The 20,669-nt window shown below is 65.9% G+C and overlaps 2 protein-coding genes across 2 annotated transcripts; one reads left to right on the top strand and one right to left on the bottom strand.

Moving 5' to 3' along the window:
- Positions 1 to 480: 480 nt before the first annotated feature.
- On the bottom strand, positions 481 to 4,946 carry CHLRE_16g650850v5 (uncharacterized protein). The gene is made up of 6 exons (XM_043070794.1): positions 4,186 to 4,946; positions 3,767 to 4,000; positions 3,421 to 3,619; positions 2,750 to 3,237; positions 2,425 to 2,576; positions 481 to 2,302 (listed from the first exon to the last, which is right to left on the bottom strand). Exons 1-6 carry the CDS (start codon positions 4,730 to 4,732, stop codon positions 1,259 to 1,261), a joined length of 2,664 nt encoding a protein of 887 aa, XP_042915437.1. The 5' UTR covers positions 4,733 to 4,946; the 3' UTR covers positions 481 to 1,258.
- Positions 4,947 to 5,056: 110 nt separating this feature from the next.
- On the top strand, positions 5,057 to 20,668 carry CHLRE_16g650900v5 (uncharacterized protein). The gene is made up of 20 exons (XM_043070795.1): positions 5,057 to 5,427; positions 5,659 to 5,756; positions 6,064 to 6,130; positions 6,325 to 6,445; positions 6,631 to 6,950; positions 7,138 to 7,196; positions 7,363 to 10,199; positions 10,348 to 11,264; positions 11,533 to 11,681; positions 11,880 to 11,979; positions 12,142 to 12,237; positions 12,543 to 12,676; positions 12,987 to 13,122; positions 13,306 to 13,538; positions 13,651 to 14,062; positions 14,233 to 15,519; positions 15,657 to 15,761; positions 15,962 to 18,985; positions 19,162 to 19,332; positions 19,481 to 20,668. The coding sequence occupies exons 1-20, from the start codon at positions 5,347 to 5,349 to the stop codon at positions 20,009 to 20,011; spliced, it is 10,878 nt and encodes a 3,625-aa protein (XP_042915438.1). The 5' UTR covers positions 5,057 to 5,346; the 3' UTR covers positions 20,012 to 20,668.
- The last annotated feature ends 1 nt before the right edge of the window (position 20,669 follows it).

Consider the following 20,669-nt stretch of genomic DNA (forward strand, 5'->3'; position numbering starts at 1 on the left):
TGGCGGTGGGAGCCTTGTAATCAGCAACAGGGCTGCCTTTTGGTGAAACAGCTGTGTCAATCCGTGCCCTGTTCAGCAAGAGTTGGCGGCATTGTAATCAGGCAGGTGTTGGGGGCGGGAGCTCTATAATCTGCAACAGAATCTGCGGCAGCAGGCAGGGAGTTCAGCCAGCGGCCGCATCAGCACCACCACCTGCAGTTGACGGGGCGTGGTGGTGCCTGCGTCTTTGAAAATGGGATAGAAGCAAGGTGTTTTTAAACACCATCATACATGTTTCTGAATGCCGACGGCCGTAAGGATGGTTCTGAATGCCGCACAGCCTATCAATCCGTGCCCTGTATGGCAGGTGTTGGCGGTGGGAGCCTTGTAATCAGCAACAGGGCTGCCTTTTGGTGAAACAGCTGTGTCAATCCGTGCCCTGTTCAGCAAGAGTTGGCGGCATTGTAATCAGGCAGGTGTTGGGGGCGGTGGCAGCGACAGAACGTTTCGCTGGGCGCAGACATGTGCTTGCCTACTGGCTTCAACGTGCCGCGTGCTTCACTACCCTGCTTTGCGTGTCCGGCTGCGTCTGCAGGGCGCCCAGTGTCTGCAAGGTGCGCATGCACCCTTGACATGCACCTTCGCCCGTAGCGCTGTCTGAGTCCTCGAGGGAAGGCGTGCAGCTCAATCACACGGCACTCACATGTTCAGTTCTCCGGATACCTCTCTCTGGATACATTGCAGCCTGGCAATGGATCAACAACGTCGCGGTACAGTAACTCCAGTGTATTCACAGCCGCGCGCTCATGTCTTGCAAATCGGGTCTAAGCTGCACACTATTTACCTTCACCAACCTGCCGCTTTGACCTGTACCACCGCACCGCACCCACTCTCCATCACTAATTAGCTTTGTCACATCTTGGCTACCAACACACCGTATGCATGTACCAGACACTACCGTTACTCTACACGCACCAAGAGACACGGCAACACTGGAGGCAACACTGCAGGCTCCTCCCCTTGTGCCCACCCCCACCCCCCGCTTAGTTTGGGCTGGTATCTGCAACCCCGCCCCCCCCCCCCCCCGGGCGGTCACTACAACGGTCCTGTGCTACATCTAACTCGCCTGTTTGCTGACATGTCTGTCTTTCCGCCCTCCCAATCCATCTGCCCCTCCCCGCAAACCCCCAACGCGTCCTTCCCCGTAACCCCTACCCCCTAATCCCCCAACATCCAACCCTGCTAACGACTCGGTCTACCCGGACGTATCCAGCGCCCCTCAACGCTTGAATGCACCGAAGCCCCGGGCCAGCGGAGCCGCCCCGTAGTTGGGCTGCAGCGGGTCCTGGTCGAAATTGAACCAGCCGAACGACTGGGTGAGCGCGGCGTTGATTGCTCGCCGCAGGCCCTCGACCTCAACCCTCCGGAAAGCCTCCTCCTGGGCCGGGTCCTGCTGCACCTGCACGCCTGCCGCGCCGCTGTACGGCAGCTGCTGCTGCTGCTGCTGCTGCTGCTGCGGCGGCGGCGGCGGCGCCTGTTGCGGCGGCTGGGCTGGGAGCGGTGCGATGGCGTTCACAATGGAGCCAAGCTGCTGCATGTCTTGTTGCAGCTCTGACGCCTCCTCCTGGTACTTCATCGTTAGGAACGCCTCAAGCTCCTCGGCAGTGAACATGTCCTCAGCCTCCTCGCATGCAGCACCATCGCCCGCCTCAGCTGATGCCACCGGGCTGCTGGTGATGGGCGTAGCTGGTGAGGGGCGCGGCGCCAGCGGCGGGCGTGTAGAGGGGCCTGCGGCTTCCTGTTGTGGCGGCAGCACCGGCGAGGCCGCAGAGGCGGCCACAGAAGCGGCCACAGAAGCGGGCGGTGTGGCAGCGGCCAGCTCTGCAGCAGCTGCAGCTGCAGCCGGCCGCTCCCTGCTGTACTGCAGGCGCCGGGTCTCCAGCTTCTCCTGCGCAAGCTGCGGCCCGTTCGGCTGCTCCTGCTTCAGGTACGTCCGCACGAAGGCCATCATGTCCAGCTTGTCGATGGCCAAGCGGTTGCGCCCGTCCGTGTGGATGTTGCCCAGCTCGCTGAAAACGCGCTCCACAAACGCGGCTGTCGGCGGCACACCCAGCAGGAGGAGCGCGATGGCCTGGACGTAGGTGGCGGGCTTCGTCTCCCACCACAGCACGGCCGCTCGCAGACTGTTGTCGACGGGCCGAGTGCGGTAGGCAGCAGCCGTGGCGTACTCGTCCATCTCGATGTCCAGCTTCACCAGCACCTCCTTGATCTCCGCGTCGGCCTTGCCAAGCGCCTTCATGGCACGGGTAGCCACCAAACACGCCTGCAGCGGAGTAGAGGATAGGTAAGTACAGTTCCTGCCATACAGCTATAAACATTTAGCAAGCATTCCAGTGACATAAGCACATATGGAGTACTGTACACGCGTGCGCCTGAAACGATTACCTGCTCTTTGAGCGTCTTGGTGTCAGCATGCGAGTGCTGGTAGTTGGCGTGGCCCTTGTAGCGCGGGTCCAGGAACAGGGCAAGGCGGCTGAGTGGCAGGTTCAGCTCCTTGACCCGTGCGTTGAACGCCGAGATCAGGTGCAGCGCGACCTCTGTGTAAGAGGCATCACGAGGCAAAAGCGTTAACGAACACACGGATACACTATGCACACACACCATGCAAACAGGCATGCACCATGCACAAACCACGCTGGCATACAGGATTACCCGCGGCACACAGGATTACACACATGCAGGTAGGCACGAACAGAAGCCACGAACTCACCCCGCTCGAACTTGAGAGTTATGCGGCCCAGCTGCGCTGCGAGGTACGCCCAGTACCGCGTCACGTCCCCTGCGGCAGAATCATCCGCCTGGATGGCCATGATCACCTGCTCCCACGGCTCCAGCATCTCGCAGGTGAATGCGATGTCCTCCTCGAGCTTCTCTTCCGACAGGATCTTGATCACCACCTTGCCGCCGGCGCTCTTCTTCAGCAGGTTCTTGTGCTTGAACAGCACCGCCCGCAGAGCAGGCCACAGGTCGCGCACCGACCGCAGGCAGATGACGATGGAGGTGAAGCGCGTCTTGTTGGAGGTCTTGACCGTGGTGGTGTTGATGTTCATCTGCACAGCCTCCAAGGCCAGCAGACGGTGCAGCAGATGGGAAGCACGGAAGAGCGTCACCACCCGCTGCACCTTGCCAAGCAGCAAGGCGAAGAAGGGATGGGACAGGGCCGACTGCATGCCCAGGTTGAAGCCGTGCATCTGGCACCTGTTATGCAGCCACACAGAAAGCGCATTAGTTGATGGACGCGGGGGCGCAATGCTCCATCCTGACCACCAAGCCAACCGATATGTTCGTCCAACGCGTGCCCGCCTACTCGCTCGCCTGCCCGGCCCGGCCCCCTGCCCGCCCGCCCCCCCCTGCCCGCCCGCCAACCTGCCAACTGCTTACCGCATCTCCGAAATGTGTGGGTGCCGCGCCACAATCAGGTCGCGGGCGGCACGGCAGTTGGAGGCGTTGTCCGTGATGAGCCACGCCACCTTCTTCGCAGCTGTGGTGATTGGCGCGCCGTTCTTGTCCCTGGCCACGTTGCCGTTCTCATCCAGCACGGCGCTCCTGTCCAGCTCCGCGATGATCTCCTCCAGCTTGCCTGCACAGTACGGACAAACATACATGACGCAACGGGAACAACGAATGCAACAGGCAAACAATCGGCACAATCGGCCCCGCCGTGGAAGGGGCCGCACAAGGCCCACCAGATTTCGGCATCCCACAAATTATGTCCTCAGCCTCTCACCTGCCAAGAACTCCGCCGTGTGGCTGTCGGCCGACCAGTCGTACAGCTTGTACAGGTACCGCTTGCGAGTGCTGCAGCACACGACGGTGACGGCGTAGACGGAGTCCTTGCTCACGGTCGTCCAGCCGTCCATGCAGACTCCTAGCATTTCCTCCTTCAGCAGCTTCTCCTGGAACTCCAGCCACAGCCCCGCATACTCGCTGCAAAGCACGTCGTCAGAGATGGTCCGGCGGCCTAGGGTGCGAGGGAAGTGGTGGGTGACGGGGCGCGGGGAGGGGAGGGGAGGGTCAGGGCGGAGCGCGACGTGGGGCCCCAGGGCGGAAGGACTAACAATCGTTAAGCAAGTCTAAGAAAGTGTGTTAGTCAGCATGCATAAGGCCGCATACTCAGAGAGGGCCCGCCCGCCCGCCAATGCTTACTGGCGGGCGTGTACTTGAAGTCGTTGAGGAAGTCCAGCCAGTAGGGGTTCTCGACGATGTTGAACGGCACGTGCGACATGATCAGCGCCCGCAACAGCTTCGCGTCGCACGAACGAGACGCCTCAGGGCGAACCCGCTTGAAGGCGAAGGTGTCGATGCTCGACTGCTGCTTGCTTGTTGCAGTTGCCAGGAGCTCCCCGATCGCTTGCCGCTTGCTGCTCGGCCCAGGCCCAGCAGCGGAGCCACTGTCGCTGCGCCGGCGCTGGGCGTCATCGTCATCATCAGGCACGCCGCGCTTGTTGCGATCCGCGATCAGCTTATAAGCGTGGACCTTCGCCGCGGAAGGCGCCTGACGACACGCGTTCGCGATGTGCTTCTCGAGGTTCAGCGCCGCAGAACGACTGGCTGGGAAATTGTCGCCGCACAGCTTGCACTTCTTCGCCTTGCGGTTGCTGGACCCACTAGTAGGACCAACACTATCAAAATAAACGTTGATCTCGGCTTCTGGCCTTCCCTTCACGCCCTTGCCCTTGCTGTCGGCCGACATGTGGGCGACAGGACGGCTAGGGACTACTTTGTTTTGTTGTTGGACGCCGTAGTACACTCAAAGACCCTATGACAAGTTGGGGTTCGTTGATCATGCATCCAAAGCAAAGGAAAACGAGATGGCGAAAAGGCCCTTCGCCCATGCACGCGCGCTTTTCCGCATGGATTTCCGCAGATTTCCGCCGATGTGCGAAAGCAAGGGTCTAGGCGAAAAGCGTGCGAAAACACATGCGAAAAGACCGTGCGGAATAGGCGGACTTCCGCCCCCATCCCTGAGGCGAAAGCCTCGTAGCCGCGTAGTGCTCAAGGGGTATGCGACAGTCCGGCGCAGAGCGTAGAGAGCGGATGTTAGCCAAGCCCCGCGCGCAAGCCAGCGCGGGGGCGTTGAGACATCGAGAGCGAGCCCCGCGCAAGCGACCCTTTCCCCGCCCGGCACTGCAAAGCCATTCGCCGTTCCAGCTTTACATCAACGACATCTGAACGTGTTTAACATTTTGACTCGTTTTGACGCTTACGGTTCAAGCACTGCTATAGAAATCGCAGCCCAGCACGCCGACCTGCAAGGGCTGCGGCCGTTCGCCGGACGCCTCCCCTGTGGGCCGTGACTGTGCACTCATGGCGCAAGAGCTAGCAGCGTTGCTCCAAGGCACGCACCGACAGCTTGCCGCTTGTAGCGGAAAGGACTGGCCGCAGCAGGTATGGACCTCACTAGTCGTGGCGTGTTATACGTCGGGCCCGGCTTCTGGGTGCTTCCGTCTCACACTTAACGTTGGCACTTGCAATATTATCACCGAGCTTCTGCTGCCGTAAATTGCAAGGCCTAGTCTTCAGCAGGCCCCGGGATGTTAGTCGTGCTACAACGGTAGTGCCACATGACGGCCCACGGTGATAACCCCTTCCGGATCCCGCCCGCACACGCCCCCACAGACCAACCCCACCTCTTCCGTGTCATACGTGGTTGCGACCGAGAGCACCCAGGTCGGTGCCCGTGGCAGCTATGAGCCACTGCCCCACGTCACCATCAGGTGCGTGCGCACTCATATGTGTGTGTGCGCACTCATATGTGTGTGTGCGCGCGCGCGCGAGAGAGAGAGCGGGAGAAGGAGATAGAGAGGGGACATGAGCCCTCGCGCACAGCACATCAGATGGGCGCATTGCAAGCCTCTGGCAGCGGTTTGCCTGCTTTACAAACTGGGGATGCGGGCAGATGCGGCTGCAGTGCGCAGTGGCTGCATCGGTGCTGGGAGGCGTGTGCGTGACCTGTCGGGTAGGGTACGACGCAAGGGCGCAGCGGCACTGCTACCGCACTCCCTGTCTCGCTGCCCGCTGCAGGCCGACGGGGCTGGTGGAGCGACCGGGGCCAGATGCAACCACGCTAGCGGACGTGGTCTGCAGCCAGGTGAGCTCGGGCGTCGAGGGTGTCGTAGTGCCGTTGAGGCTTTTGATTCCGGTTCCAGTGGTTCCTGGTTCAGGCCCGGGGGTGTGCTACCGTGTTGGAAGGTGGGTGGGCGGGTGGCACATCCCGCGCGAGGGCGGCGCATGGCGCTGGCACCGGCTGACCTCCCGCCCGGCGCCCACCTGTGCTGCCCGCAGCCTACGGCGCTGGCGGTGCTGCCGTGGCGCACGGAGCACTCGGTGCGCTCCTACCTGCTGCAGCCGCGGCGCCGGGCGGAGCTGGCGGCGGCGCAAGGGGGATCGCTGCATGCGGACCAAGGTGGGTGGGTCCAGCGACACGTTTGGGTGCTGATAAAGGTGTCAATGGGTGAGTCTGTTGTTGCGTGGTTGTTGGGTTGTACGTGGGATCGCACGTGCGGAACGCAGCCTCTCCCTCCCACCAAAGCCGAACTTCCCTGCCCACGTCCGCGCTTTCCTCCATCCCCTCTTTGTACGCGTCCGCAGTTCTGGGCGGCGGGCTGTGCAGCCGGCTGGTGCGAGACCACGTGTTCGCAGCGCTGCACTACCACTGGGACGGTGCCCGCCTGAGGCCGGTGCGGCTCAGCGGCAACAGCTCAGCGGCGGCGACCTCGTCCGTGTCCGCGTCCGCGTCGTCGGCTCCAGCGCCGTTGCAGGCGCAGCTGCAAGACCAGGGCACGGGCGCCTATGGCTGGAGCGAGCCCGCCAGTGGTAGTGAGGGCAGCAGCAGCCACGGCGGCGGCGGTAGTAGTGGTGGTGGTGGCAGCGGCGGCGGTGTGCTGACCCTGGCGGACAGCAATGTCCAGGTGGGGTGGATGGCTCACGTCCCAGCGGAGAGGGGGGCTTCCAGGGCTGTCTGCCGATTTGGCATGCGCCAGCAATGCACCCCTTGTGTATACGCATGTATGTGCATCTCACGCCTTACTCTGGATTCTCCAACAATCACGCACGCGCTTGCCCTCCCTTTACCTCCTCCGCGCACACTGCGTGTAGGTGGGCATTCTGGTGCGCAAGGGCGTGGGCGGCACCTACCCCTATCAAGTGGCGCACAGGTGCGGCTGAGAGGGGCGGGAGCCCTACCTGTGATGCATCGGGGCACTGGGGCACCCGGACTCATCACACTTGCAGAGTGTGGCATGTTGCAAGCACTCTACGGTTGGAATGTGTAGCGCTGTGTGCTGATATGTGCCACTGGGGTCTCATGTGGTCTGGTCCCAGGTCGCTGGAGGTGCGCGGCCTGCTACCGGGCCTCAAGCGCCGGCCGCCGGCAGCCGCAGCAATGTCACTCCAGCCCGGTGCAGCACTAAGCGGCAACCCGGCCACAGCGGCAGCGGTGGCAGCAGCGGCCATGGCTGCCGCCGCGGCGCTTCAGAGGCAGCAAGTGCAACAGCGCACAAAGCAGCAAGCGCCGCAGCCCACGCAGTTGGCGGCCCCTGTCGCAGAGCTGGTGACTGGGGCGACGGGAGGGCTGGTCGGCACCGGACCGGCTGCAGCCACACTGGACGCAGGGACTGCCGATGTTGCAATAGCTACTGCCGCGGCCGCGGCTGCAGCAGCTGCTGCTACAGCTGCGGCCGCCGCGACTGTGGGCGAAGCGCCAGCGGCAGCCGGAGCTGGAGCCGAGGCGACGGCGGCGGCAGCTGGGCCTGTGGCGGAGGTGGACGCGGACGCGGATGTGGAGGTGGAGCAAGACGATGGCAGGGCCGTGGAGGATGCGGCTGACGTGATGATGGCGGCTGCCGCAGCTGCCGCGGAGGTAGACACCAGCGTTGTGGCTCCAGCAGTCAGTGGCGCAGGTGCCGTGAGTACGGGTAGCTTACCTGCCATGGTCCCGGCGGAGGCGACCGAGCCAGCTGCACCCGGGAGTAGCAGCGGTGTTCCGGCCGTGCCCGCCAGCGGGGCAGGCGACGGCAGCGGCAGTAGCAGTGACAGTGGCAGCAGCAGTAGCGCTGGAGGCACTGCGGCGCAGCGGCAAATGTCACTGGCGCCGGCTCGGCCGGCTGCCGCAGGCAGTAGCAGGGCGGGTGCCGGGGTCGGGGGCGGCAGTAGCAGTGGCAGCAGCAACCGCGGCGGCGGCTGTCAGCTCAAGCTGTACAGCTACTGCTGCCGCTTGGAGCTGTACGTGGAGGAGGCCACGTGGCGTGCCGCGTCGAAACCCACACGTGACCTGTTCTACAGCGCGGTACGGGAGCTGGAGCGGCGTACACACGCCGCCATGAACGACTGGAACCACCGGGCACTGGTGGCGCACTGTGAGGCGCTGCTTGGGAAGCTGGCGGCTGCTGGCGTCGTTGCATCGGCGGCTGTAGCAGCAGCACCTGCAGCAGCAGTAGGGGCGCCGCAGCAGGGCGAGGCGGTGGGTGGAGCGGGGCAGGCGCCTGGCCAGCAAGCGCCGCTGCAGGCACAGCTGCCGGACGTGTTTGTCAACGCACTGGCCGCTCAACTGCAGGCCATCTTCTCGTCCCTTGCCTCGCAGCAGGGCTCGGGCGCGGCAGCAGCTACAGCTACAGCTGCAGCCGGCGTGATGACCGGCGGCCCGCCCACGCCCGCGGCAGCGGCTACGGCTGTAGCAGGTGTGCACCCGGCAGGAGCGGCTGCAGGTATGTCGGTGGCGGTGGCGTGCGGGACACCCCGTGCGACCGCCGCCGGGGTCTCGCCGTTTCATGCTTTGGCCACGGCGGGGCCAGTGGCCTCAGCTGGTCTAGGCGAGGGCCGCGACGGCGGCAGTGCGGGCGCAACTGTCACTGGCACCGGTGGCTGTAGCACTGGCGAAAAGCAAGTGCAGCTCCTGCGAGGTTGCAGCGGTGTGTCGGCTGTAGCAGCTTCAGGTGCTGGACTCGGCAGTAGCATAAGCGGCAGTAGCTGCGCGAGCCAGCCGCTGGCCGTGGCCGCGTCATTGCCCACAGCACCTGCCACGCCCGCGCGATCCAGTGCTCGCTCGGCTGTTGACGGCGGTCCGAGCTGCGCTGACACCTGCAACAGCATCGGCAGCCACCTCCCCACCAGCAGCGCTTGCGGCGACATGCGCCCGCCGCCGGCCCGACCGCCTGCGGCCGTGGTAACGCCAGCTTCAGCTTCGGATGCCGCAACCGCAACATTCCCTTCTGGGCTGTCGCCGCCCGTGCTGCCGCCCACGCCTGCACAAGCTGCGGGCTCGGCGGCAGTCGCCACTGCTACAGTGGGCCCGCCAGAAGAGGATGAACGGGATCAAGAGCATCAGGGGCAGCAGACCGTGGGCGCTGATTGCGGGCCTGCATCACATGTGGCAGAAGCCCCGGATGCATCAGAACCGGCGGAGGGCGCGGAGGGCTCGGCGCCGATGGACGTTGACGGACCACCGCCGCATCCGGACGCCATGGGTGGGGCCTTGCCGGCCGCCGCCGCGCCCTCGACATCGGCGGCGGGCCAGCAGCTTGTGCAGGGCACGGCGCCGCAGCCGCAGCGGGCAGTAGCACCTGATGCTGCGGTGTGCCAGCGGCCCGCAGACGCTGCTGCGGAGGCTGTGGCAACCACGGGACCCACTCCTCCGTTCAGTGCAGGCGCAGAGGCCGCGTCAACCACTCCAGCGTCCGGCTCGCAGGCACTGGTGGCAGCCAACTCAGCTGCGGCCGCGGCCGCCATCGCGGCCGCCATCGCCGCAGCCCTGCCGCGCGTGCTGCCGCCTACATCGACATCTCCCACCACCTCTTCCCCTGCCACTACCACCAGCATTCCCGGCGGCTTCGCCGGCCTGTTCGTAATGGCTTCCACCATCAGCACCCTTATCGCTGAAGGCGGCCTCACCAATCGCTCCTCGCCCTACCACATACCCCTCTCCACCTTCCCTTCCGCCTCCTCGTCCTCCTCCTGCACCTCTGCCAAGCTGGCGGCGGCGGCATCCGCCGCGGCCGCCTTCCCCTGGCCGCTGTACCTGATCGGCACACGCGACTCGTTTGCCTACGCGCTTGTGCCGCGCACCACGACCGTGACGGCCCCGGGCGGGCGCTGCAGCTTCACACGCACCGAGTTCTTCTTCCGAGAGGATGAACTGCCGCCCGACTATCACTGCTTCGCAGGTGGGCCCTTGTAACAACCATAACTGCACTATTACTTTTGATGCATGTAGCATTTCATGGGAGCATCAAGGTGTTGAGTTTGTTGCCGCGCTTGTTCCGAGCAAGGGGTTGGAAACCTGCTCATGACCTGTGCGTCCCGCCGCTGCAGGCAAGCCCACCGCCGAGGTGTTTGTGTCCGACCCAGCCGACACCGCGGCGACAGCGGCGGGGCCGAGGGCCGCCTCCGGAACACCACATGTAGCAACAGCAGCAGCAGCCGCAGCAGCAGCAGATGCAGCTGTGCTGCAGCCGCAGCTGGAGGCAGGGGGCGCCGCCGGCGCTGCAGCTGCTCCTGGCTCGGCGGTGTCGCCCGCTGGCGTGAACGCAGGCGAGGAGGGCGCGGCGGCCTCTACCGACGCGGCAGGAGCAATGGCTGCTACTGCTGCTGCAGTAGCATTGCCGGAGGTGAGGAGCATGGCGGCAGGCGATGCGGTGGTCTCAGCAGGAGGCGGCCTGGGCACTGGCGCTGCTGCGGGTGATGGTGGTGTTGGTGATGGAGATGAGGGTGAGGATGATGATCTGGCAGCGCTGGAGGCCATTGCGGACGTGCTAGGGGGCATGATGGAGCGAATGGGCGGTGGAGGTCAAGAGAAGCAGCAGCAGCCGGGCGAGGAGGAGGCGGTGACGGGTGGGCGGCAGGAGCAGCAGGAGCGGCAGGAGCGGGTCGGCATGGGCGCCGCCGGCGGTGGCGGCGGCAGCGGGCACGGCATGCAAAGCAGCGGGGCCCCAGTTGCCCTTTCCAGCAGCACCAGCTCTAGCGCCGTTCCGGTCGCCGCGGCCTTGAGCTGCGGCGGGAGTAGCACGGCGCCTGCGGCCAGCTCCGCTGCCCCTGCTCCTGCTACTACCGTTGCCAGAGGGTCGGTGAACACGGGGGCTTACGGCTTCGGTGATGGTGGTGGCGACGAGCGCGATGACGGGTACGCGCCGCCTCCTCCGCTGCGGTCGAGCAGCCCGGCGGACCTGTTTCCGCCCCTGGAGCCGCCGCCGCCGGGTCTGCTGCCCGTCGGGGTCGTGACCTACAACCAGGTGCGCGCCACTGCTTGGTTGCAGTGCATTCTCAGGCGCTGATGCTGTCATGTTTTGCACATGTACACTGTAAGCCAGTTGTGCTGTCCATGGCAAACAGCAGCTCACATGACCAACCCCTGCGAATGTACTGCATACCGTGCAACTCCACACGGGCCCCAGCCGCTCTTCCGAACGAGCGCAACCTGCCCCCTGCCCCCTGCCCCCTGCCCCCTGCCCCCTGCCCCCTGCCCCCTGCCCCCTGCCCCCTGCCCACTGCTGCGCACAGGTGTTCACGGACCTGGAGCTGTGCGCACTGGAGGGCGAGGCCGACCACACCGACGGCGCCGCACGCGCCGGCCGCCTGCCGCCCGACTGCTACCACCAGAGCGGCGTGGCGGGAGCGCTGAAGCGAACCAAGATGTTCTTCGGCGCCAGGTGTGTGGGTGCAAAAGTGGGTGTGGCTGTGAAAGTGGAAGTGGAGGTTTGGCTGTTTAGTTGGGACCGTTAGGCACTGTTCATTTGGTCCTTGGTATCAACTTGGGCATGAGAATTTGTTGGGACGGTACCGTGTTTGTGCGTTCGTCATAGCTGTTGGCCTGATCCCGATCGGTCTCGTGTGCTGATGTGCCGCAGGTACCTGTGGACGCGCGAGCAGCTGGCGGCGCCCAATGCGCGGGTGGCGGGCGGCGTGCGTGTGGACGTACCGCAGCCGCTGAGGTGGATGCGGCAAATGGTGAGGCGGGGGAGGGGGGAAGTAGGCGGGCGGCCGCCAGCGCCGCGGAGGTCCGTCCTTTCGTATCATAAAGCCTGCATGCACCTATTCTCATCAGTGTTTGTTTCTCACGTTTTCTGCTTGTGATGTTGATCTCCTCGTGGTGTCTTTGCTCGTGACCAGGTGGAGCTGCCGCTGGTGGCTCGCGGCGTCATCCCGCCCGGCTTCGTGGACAGCATCGCGCTCAACCTCTACCACGACGGCAGCGAAGGCATCCAGGTGGGCACAGGGAGGGGAGGGGGGGCTATAGTTACCAAGGGGTGTGTGTGTGCCCAAGCCCAACAGAAAATGTCCCATCACCATCAGAATAGGGGGATTGTGGGTGGGAGCGGCGGCGTGGCATCTGCGGAAGCTGCCGTGCGAACCACCGTGCCTCCATTGCCTCCATTGCCTCCATTGCCTCCTCAATCAGTTAGCAGGCAGTGTCTTCTTGTGCACCTGGTGTCCCCGCCCCGTCTCAGTTCATTGGGTATGAGAATGTGTACCGAAGCCGCCCTCTCTCTCCCTAAACCCTCCCCACACAGAGCCACTTTGACGACGCGGCTCGCTTCGTGCGCCCCATCTTCAGCGTGCGCCTCTACTCGGACAGCCGGCTGTCCTTCGGCGGCGCCCTGTTCGGCGCCACCAACAACGCCTTCTTCGTGCCCATGCCGAGGGGGTGAGATAGAGCCGCGCGCCGGGGCGGTGGCGAGGCCGGTGTGGTGTGGGTGAGGGCAGAGGCCGGTGTGGTGTGGGTGGTGTGCTGCTTTCGTTTCAGCGGGTAGGATCAGTGGGTTAGAGACCGGTGCTGTGCATCCCATGGGTGCCGCCGGTCCTATGCAATGCATGCTGACTCGTACGGGTCTGCAGGAAGCGGCCACAGCTCAGCACGCCTCGCGAGCACCGACACACACCTCAAACCTTCAACCTGTGTTGCCCTGCCCTGCCCATGCCTGCGGTCACACCCATCCCCTTCCCCCCTCCGCCAGCTGTGTGACGGTGCTGGATGACGACTCGTACGCCGCCAACGGCATCAAGCACTGCGTGCGGCCCACGGACATGGCCGGCAAGAGCGCGGCGCTCATCCTGAGGCGCATACAGCCCGCGGCCATGAGGCGCGCACACGTGAGGAGGGGGGAGGGCGGCTATGACTGAGACTGCTTGTATGCGTGGGCGGGCTTAGGGATACCGGCGCAGCTTGGCATCTACGGCCGGGTGTGGACTTCCAACCTGGCAAGCAAAGTCCGCGCAATTCTTACCAGCCTCTGACCACACCGCCTTTTCCCTTCATCACACCATACCACACAGGACTTGTTGATGGAGGACGTGTGTGACCAGATGGTGCACTGCCTGCGGATCGTGGACCAGACCACGGTCCGGTGTCCGCTGGAGCAGCAGCGCCGGCTCACAAGTCTGAGCAAGGCGGCGGCGGCGGCGGCCGCGGTGGGCACCGCCGCGCGCCGCGCCGACATGCAGAAGCCGCTGAGCGAGGCGGAGGTGGCGGCGCTGGTGAAGCGCGTGATGAGCAACCTACTAGACAGGTAGGTGTGTGCTTTGAGGAGCGCAAGGGAACGAAGGACAGACGCGTATGACTGTGTGAGTATGTCTATGGTGGGTAGATCAGAGCGCTAACACACATATACACACACACAGGGTGGAGCGCGCGATAAAGCGGCAGACCGCGCAGGAGGCGGCTGTGGCGTTACTCACGCGTCGCATGCTCTGGTTCGTGTCGCGTGCCGCCGCCGCCGAGCAGCTCGGCCTGGGCCCCGTGTCAGCCGCCGACGATTATGCCGCTGCTACAGCCGCCGCAGCCGCAGCAGCAGCTGCAGCTGGTGCTACAGCCGCAGGTGGAGCTGCTCGGTACGAGGCGGGGCGGCCGGGCTCCAAGGCGTTGCTTGCGTGGCGGGTGACGGCGGGTGGCGGCGGCGGCGGCGCTGCCGGCCCCAGGAGGCGGGGCCGGCCTCCCGGCAGCGGGCTGTTGGGACTCACAGCCCTGGCGGGCGGCTCACGGATTAGTGGGTCGCGGCTGGAGGGCTCCCGGCTGAGTCCGGAGGAGCGAGAGGTAGGCAGCGGGCCTAGCATGTTGTGCTTTCTTCGTGGTTGAGGCTCAGTTAAGAGATGAGGGCCAGAGGCCAAGCCCATGGTTTTTCTGCACGGCTTTCGATCAAACGCATCGGGGCGCTGATGCGCACTTGCCACACACAACCCGTACACCCCGTACGCCGCTTACAGGTACGGCAGGTGATGAGCCGCATGATCCAGAACCTGGAGGCAAGCGCACGTGCCGAGCGCGCCGCCGCCGCCGTACGCGGCCTCATGGACCGCATGTTGTACTGCCTGGAGCGAGATCTGCCGTACACGCCGCCGCCACGTGACGCCGCTTCGGCCGCCGCCGGCGCCGCCACTGGCCGTACGGCCGGCGCTGCCGCCAGCGGTGGCGGCGGCGGGACTGGCAGGCCGCGAGGGCGGCCGCCTGGGTCTAGTGCGGCACGCGTGCTGGGCCTGCTGCGGCGCGTGGCGGCTGCGGGCGGGTCCGCAGCACAGACAGGCACGGGTGGTGCTGCAGCAAGCGGCGGCGTGCCGTCGGCCCTGGCGGCTGCGGCGGCCACGGCGGCGGCGGCCAGCCTGAAGCGACTGCGTGCGGCGGAGGGCGGGCAGAGCTCGGCGGCGGCATTGCTGCTCGGGCGGCCGGTCAAGCTCCGCAAGGCCGGCGGCGGTGGTGGCCTCACATTCTCAACGGCCCCCATGTCGCCGCTGAAGCGCCGCCGCACCGCCGCCGCCGCCCAGCCAGCGCAGCCGGCGGCGCTGGGACCCGCGGCGGCGCCTCCACCGGCCCAAGCGACAACGACAACTGCCACGGAAGGCCACGTGTTCGTGCCGTCTGCAGGCGTGTATGTACGGCCGCCGCCGCCGCCACCGCCGCCACGGCGGCCAGCACCGGCCGCCGCCCCGTCACCGGGATCCGGCGGTGAGGCTGCTGCTGGGCTCACGACGCCGGCGGCGGATGCGCTTCAGGCGGATGTGACGTTGGCGGATGTCCCTTACGTTGATAGCGATACCCGTGGCGGGGAAGCCGTTGCAGACTGTGCAGCTGGCGGCGGCGGTGATAACAGCGCTGCCGTGATGATTGCTCCCATTGGCGGCAGCGCCCTGGTCGGCCCAGCGGCGGAGGTAGCACCTGCTGTGGCAGCAGCGGCGGCAATACCTGCTGTGGCAGCAACGCCCAAGAAACGCGGCAGGCCCCGCAAGCACCCGTTGCCCCCGGCTGGCGTTGCTGTGGCGGCGGGCCGAGGGCGGGGCCGGGGGAGAGGCCGGGGCCGGGGCCGGGGCGCGGCGTTGGTGGTGCCGGGCACAGATGGAACGGAGGATGGAGGGCCCGGGACGGGCGCGGTGACGGTTGCAGCGGGGGCGGCGCGAGCAGCGGGGGCGGCGCCTGTGCAGCTGTCGGCAGCGGCAATGGACGCGGCAACAGATGACGCCGCCGCCATGTCGACGGACCCTGCAATCGTCGAAGAACAGGTGCGCGCGAGGGCTTCTACATGCACAGAGTGTGTCACGATACACGAGGTAGCTTTGCAAACTATACACATATCGTGTACCAACACGTTTGGGGTAGCATAGCTCTTACGCCCCGCTTGTGGCTCGCCGCGCCGCAGTGGAACGGGCGCTGGACGGAGCCGCGGGTGCTGCGGGCCGCCACGCGGCTGGCGGTGGCGGGCGCGGAGCTGGGAGGCCCCGACCTGCGGCGGGCGGTGCGCACGGTGAGGAAGCAGTCAGAGCTGCGAGGATTGGGGGAGTTTTGGCTGCGGGAGTTGATGTCGCGCGATGCAGCATTGACAGGGAAACAGGGACGGGACGGGACAGTATGCCGGCAGCGTGTCGCTCTATGTGGAAAGCCGCGTAAGCCTGAACTTTTTTACCGGCGGTGTGGCAAGCTGGCAACGCTGGTCCCCGCGGGCAGGTCCTGCGGCTGGACGGCTTTCGAATGCTGCGCTGGCTCCGCCGGCAGCGTCAGGAGGTGCTGCTGGCTGCGGCCGCAGGCGCCAACGGGGCAGCAACAGGAACAGCAGCCGGCACTGCAACCGCAACAACCGCAGTAGCCACGACAGGTGCCACGACAGCAGTGGCGGTCGGCGGCGGAACGTGCACGGCAGGACTGGATCAGTCGCTGCTGCAGCAGGCGGCGTCGGGCCGCCCGCAGCCGTCGTTCACGCACATGCTGATGGAGCAGGATCCGGTGGCGAGGGAGGCGGCGAGGGATGATCCGGCGGCAAGGGAGGCGGCGAGGGAGGTGGCGAGGGAGGAGGGGCAGGGGCACGGTGGCGAGCCGGTGACGGCGGTGACGGCGGTGACGGCGGGCGGCTGCGAGCCCAGCTGCATACAGGAGGCGGAGCGGCGGCCAGCGGAAGGCATACACGATGATGGTGGCCGCTGCGGACGCCATGTAAGCTGTGGAGGGGCCGGCGGCGACTGCGGCAACTTGGGTTGCGGCGCCTTCGAGCATCAGCCAGGGGGCGAGCAGTCGACTCCCGCGCCCCAGCTGCAGCTGTGGATCGACACGCCCGCGCTGATGGAGGCAGGGGATTCTACAGCCGCAGCCATAGAGAAAGACGTGGCGGGCGGCGACGGCAGTAGCAAGGTCGCTGCGCCTGCCACGGCCAGAACAGGCAGCACAACAGCAGCTGCTGCACCCGCTACAGCTACAACCGCGGCCGCGGCAGCAGCAGCTACTGCCGGCTCCGCGACCTCCGCATCCCCATCAGTGCCTGGCCGCGGCGATGTGCCGCGGCTGTGGCTGCGTGCCTTCGACCGGGTGGTTGCGGAGGGCGTCGCCGCCAAGTCCGCACGTGCCGCCGCCGCTGCCGCCGCCGCAGCCGCCGGCCTCGCTCCGGCCCCCGCTGCCGCCGCCGCGTCGTGGCCATCGCCTGCAGCGGCCGGGCCGTCTGCAGCGAGAAAAGAGAGCACAGACCCAGGAGCAGCATCACAACTTGCCGGACCTGGAGTTGGAGGAGCAGCAGGAGCAGCTGTAGCACGGGCCAGCGGCGACGTGGAGGGGCTCCGGCGCGTGAGCCCGGCTCAGCTGCTGGCGCACACAGTGCTCAGTGCGGTGGTGGCGGCCGCCGCCGAGGCGGCTGCGGCGGAGGCGGCGGAGGCGGCGGCGCTGTATGAGGCGGAGCTGCAGCTGCTGGGACTGCCGGTGCCGAGCTCCTTGTCGGCTGTAGCGGAGGTGCACAAGCGGCGGGCGCTGCTACTGCCGCTACCGGCAGAGCCGCAGCCGCAGCCGCACCCGGAGCCAGAGCCCTGGGAGGCGAAAGCAGAAGCAGCAGGAGGGACGGCCAAGGAGGAGCAGAAGGAGGAGGAGGAGCCACGACAGCCGGCGGCGGATGGGGTCTCACACTGTACTGTAGTGCACGGTCCCAGCGCTGGGGAAGCTGCAGCAGAGGCTGTAGCACTGCCAGGCCGTGGGCGGCTTGCGGCTGCCGATGCTTGCAATGGCGATAGGGTCCGCAGCAGCAGCAGCAGCAGCAGCGGAGCGCTGACAGCTGCAGAGGCCATGACGGGTGGCGGCAGCGCGCAGCCTCTACACACAGCAGTCACGGCGGGAAGAAGTGCGGTCACGGCTGCTGCTGCAGCAGACGCCGCGGATGACGAGATGGAGTGGGAGGATGTCATCCTTGCAGCCTTGCCCTGTGCCGCCATGGCTGCGAACGTGTCCAGCGACGCTGGGAATCCAGCAGCAGCAGCAGGGGGCAGCGTCCGTCCCAGTGCGCCGCCGCATGAGGCAACAGCACCGCCAGCAGTGGGCGAAGCCATGGGCGATGCTGCTGGCAGCACGCGACCTACCGATAGCAAGGTTAGCGGCGCCAGCACTAGCAGTGCAGGCGGCAGCGACAACGGCAGTGCACAGGCGGCAGCAGCGCTTCCACACAGGCCTCTACAGGGCTTCGCGCGTTCATCCGCCGCGGCAGCAGCTGCAGCCGCAGCCGCACGCCGCAGGTTTGGCGGCGCCACGGCGACATCGCCCAGGCCGCCGCTACAGCTGCAGCACCAGCCGTACAGGGGCGCTAGCGCCGCCGCCAGCCCGGGCGGCCGGCCTGCGGGCGCCCCTGGCGCTGCCCCGGTGGCAACCGGCAGTGCGGTTGCGGCGGTAGGCGGTGGCGGTGGCGGTGGGGGAGGTCGTGTGGCGTCACCCGGCCGCGGTGCCGGCGGCGCATCCTGGGTGATGCAGATGAAGATGATGCAGCACCAGCCGTACAAGGCCGGCAGTGGCCCTGGCACGGCCACTGGGCCTGTGTCTACTCTGGGTTCCCCGAAAGCTACCAGCAGCAGCACGGGAGGCGTGGCGGCGTCGCCGAAGCTACCAGGCTTCCCGTTGATCCACAAGCCGTACGCCGGCCAAGGCGTGAGAGCTGCCTTCAACAGCAGCAGTGGGGCAGGACCGGCATCAGGCGCAGGAGCAGGAGCAGTAGGAGAAGCTGCGGCGGCGGCGGCGCCAGGCAGTGGCGTGGTGCCAAATGCCATTGCCAGGACCAGCTGCAGTGGGAGCAGCAGCGCCTTCGCAACAAGCGCGGGTGTGGCTGCAGCGGATATGGCTGCCGCAGTGACGTCTCCGTCCACACCTTTCCGGGTTCCGGGCTCCGCCGCGGCACCAGCCACGGCAAGCAGCGGCGGCGGCGGAGGCAGTGGCACCAGCAACTTCCTCCTTGCCAAGGCCGCATCCGCGCCAGCCCCATCCGGCTCGACCAGCAGTGCCGCGGCCGCCGCGGCCACGGCACGGCCGCCGGCTACGCCTCTCAGAGCTGCTGCGGCGGCGGCTAGGTCTGCCTCAGTGATGCTGCCGCTGCGGGAACCAAGCATGGAGCCGGCAGGCGGGGAGGCAGCAGGGGCACGGTTGGGGGCTGCGGCTGCGGCTGCTGCGGCGGCGGCTGCAGGTGCCAAGCGCAAGCAGCGAGCCGTTTATAGCCTGCCAGCCACTGCTTGCATGGTGCGTTCTGATTCACTGCTTTCCATGGCAGTGGCGGTTGCTTTTTCTTCGTCCGAGCGCCTCAGCACCCTGCTATGATTGTGTTGGTGCTGATACGTAACCTCACGTAGGAGAGTCGCTTGCACTTACGGTGGCGTGATGATCCCCGGTAATATCGTCAATTATGTGCTGTGCAGGCGTGCTTGGAGGGGCTCTCGCCCGACGACGCGCAGCAGCAGCAGCCGTCTGGGGGCGGCGGTGTCGCCGGCATGGCTGCTAGTGGTCTGCATTGGGGCTGCCAAGGACCCTGCCGCCGCACCTTCCATACCGCCTGCCTGCGCCCCGTCAAGCCGGAAAAATACGAGCTGGTGAGTAGTCGGTTGCGGCCTTAACCAGTGCCGTACTCCAAACAAATAGCAACAAGGCCGCCGCCTTGGAGCCTTCCTCGTTCCGCAGGCGTGACACAATGAGTGTACATATGTGCTCTGCCTGCATTGCAACCGCAACCCGCCGCAGTCCAAGGCAATCTGCGAGCAGTGCTTCAGGGATGCGCACCCCTGCACCGCCTGCGGCCGGGACGCCGACGCCAGCGCCAGCAGCAAATCCGACGCGGGCCTGGTCAAGTGCGGTCAGGCCAACTGCGGCCGCTGGTACCACGTGGAGTGTGCAGCCGCCCACCCCTTCACCAAGCCGATTTATGGGGCGGCGGGCGCAGACGCAGCGGGCAGCGGCGGCGGCCGCGGCCGCGGCCGGGGCCGCGGCCGCAGCGCTGGCGCCGCAACGGGCGGCGCGGTGGCATCCGCGGGGGCAGCAGCAGCAGGAGGAGCGGTTGGGGGCGGGCTGGGGAAGTTTCGCTGCCCGCTGCACACGTGCGCGGTGTGCACGGGAAGCGGCGAGGGAGCTGTGATCATGGCGTGCGTGCGGTGTGCGACCGCGTATCATGCCAAGTGCAAGCCGGACGAGGCGGAGCTGGTCGCTAAGAAGTTGTTGCTGTGCCCCTCATGTGTGGCGGCGAGGGACAAGACCAAGGCACCGAAGTTGTGCTGACATGGTTGCGGACGTTGCATATGCAGGCCAGACAGAGTGGTTGGGCATCGGGTTTGACCGTGAGCCATTGCGTGGTTGGTTTGGTGGTTCTCATGCATGGTTGTCGTTGTTTGACTCGTAATTGTGTACTTGAGACCCCGGCGTTTGATGTTGGTGACTTACCGTTTTGGCGTTTGGGCATGGGCCAAGAAGTGACACCCAGGCTGCAGGCCTGCGTGCTGGTTTGTCCAGACCTTGCATGCGACATTCATCCTGTCAGCGTGCCCAAGGTGTGTTCGTATACATGAAGGTGTACATGACTGCCTGGACTCAGGACAAAGCTAGGATGACTCCGGCTACCTTGTGCCTTGTGTATGTCACTGCGTCGCGCATGCTGCAGAGAGGCCGGATTCCTAGGCGCACGAGCGTGCATACCGTACATACGTGGGTAGGTGACTAGGTGTGCATTGAGAGCGCAAGAATGCGTGATGTTGTTGCGCGTGCTCATTATAAGGCGCTGCTAACCTGCGTGCTGTATTTCTGTTGTCAATTGAGCCGCTGTCGTGCATGTGCTGGTAAGCTGTCCGTAAAGATAAGAGCAATGCTGGTAACGAACCATCCGTCACTGCGGTGCACCCAAAGAAGAGCATCAGGTGTTCAGTCATGAGATGACCGGCGA

The sequence above is a fragment of the Chlamydomonas reinhardtii genome, chromosome 16, assembly GCF_000002595.2.
Source record: "Chlamydomonas reinhardtii strain CC-503 cw92 mt+ chromosome 16, whole genome shotgun sequence".
In the NCBI taxonomy this organism is placed as follows: Eukaryota; Viridiplantae; Chlorophyta; class Chlorophyceae; order Chlamydomonadales; family Chlamydomonadaceae; genus Chlamydomonas; species Chlamydomonas reinhardtii.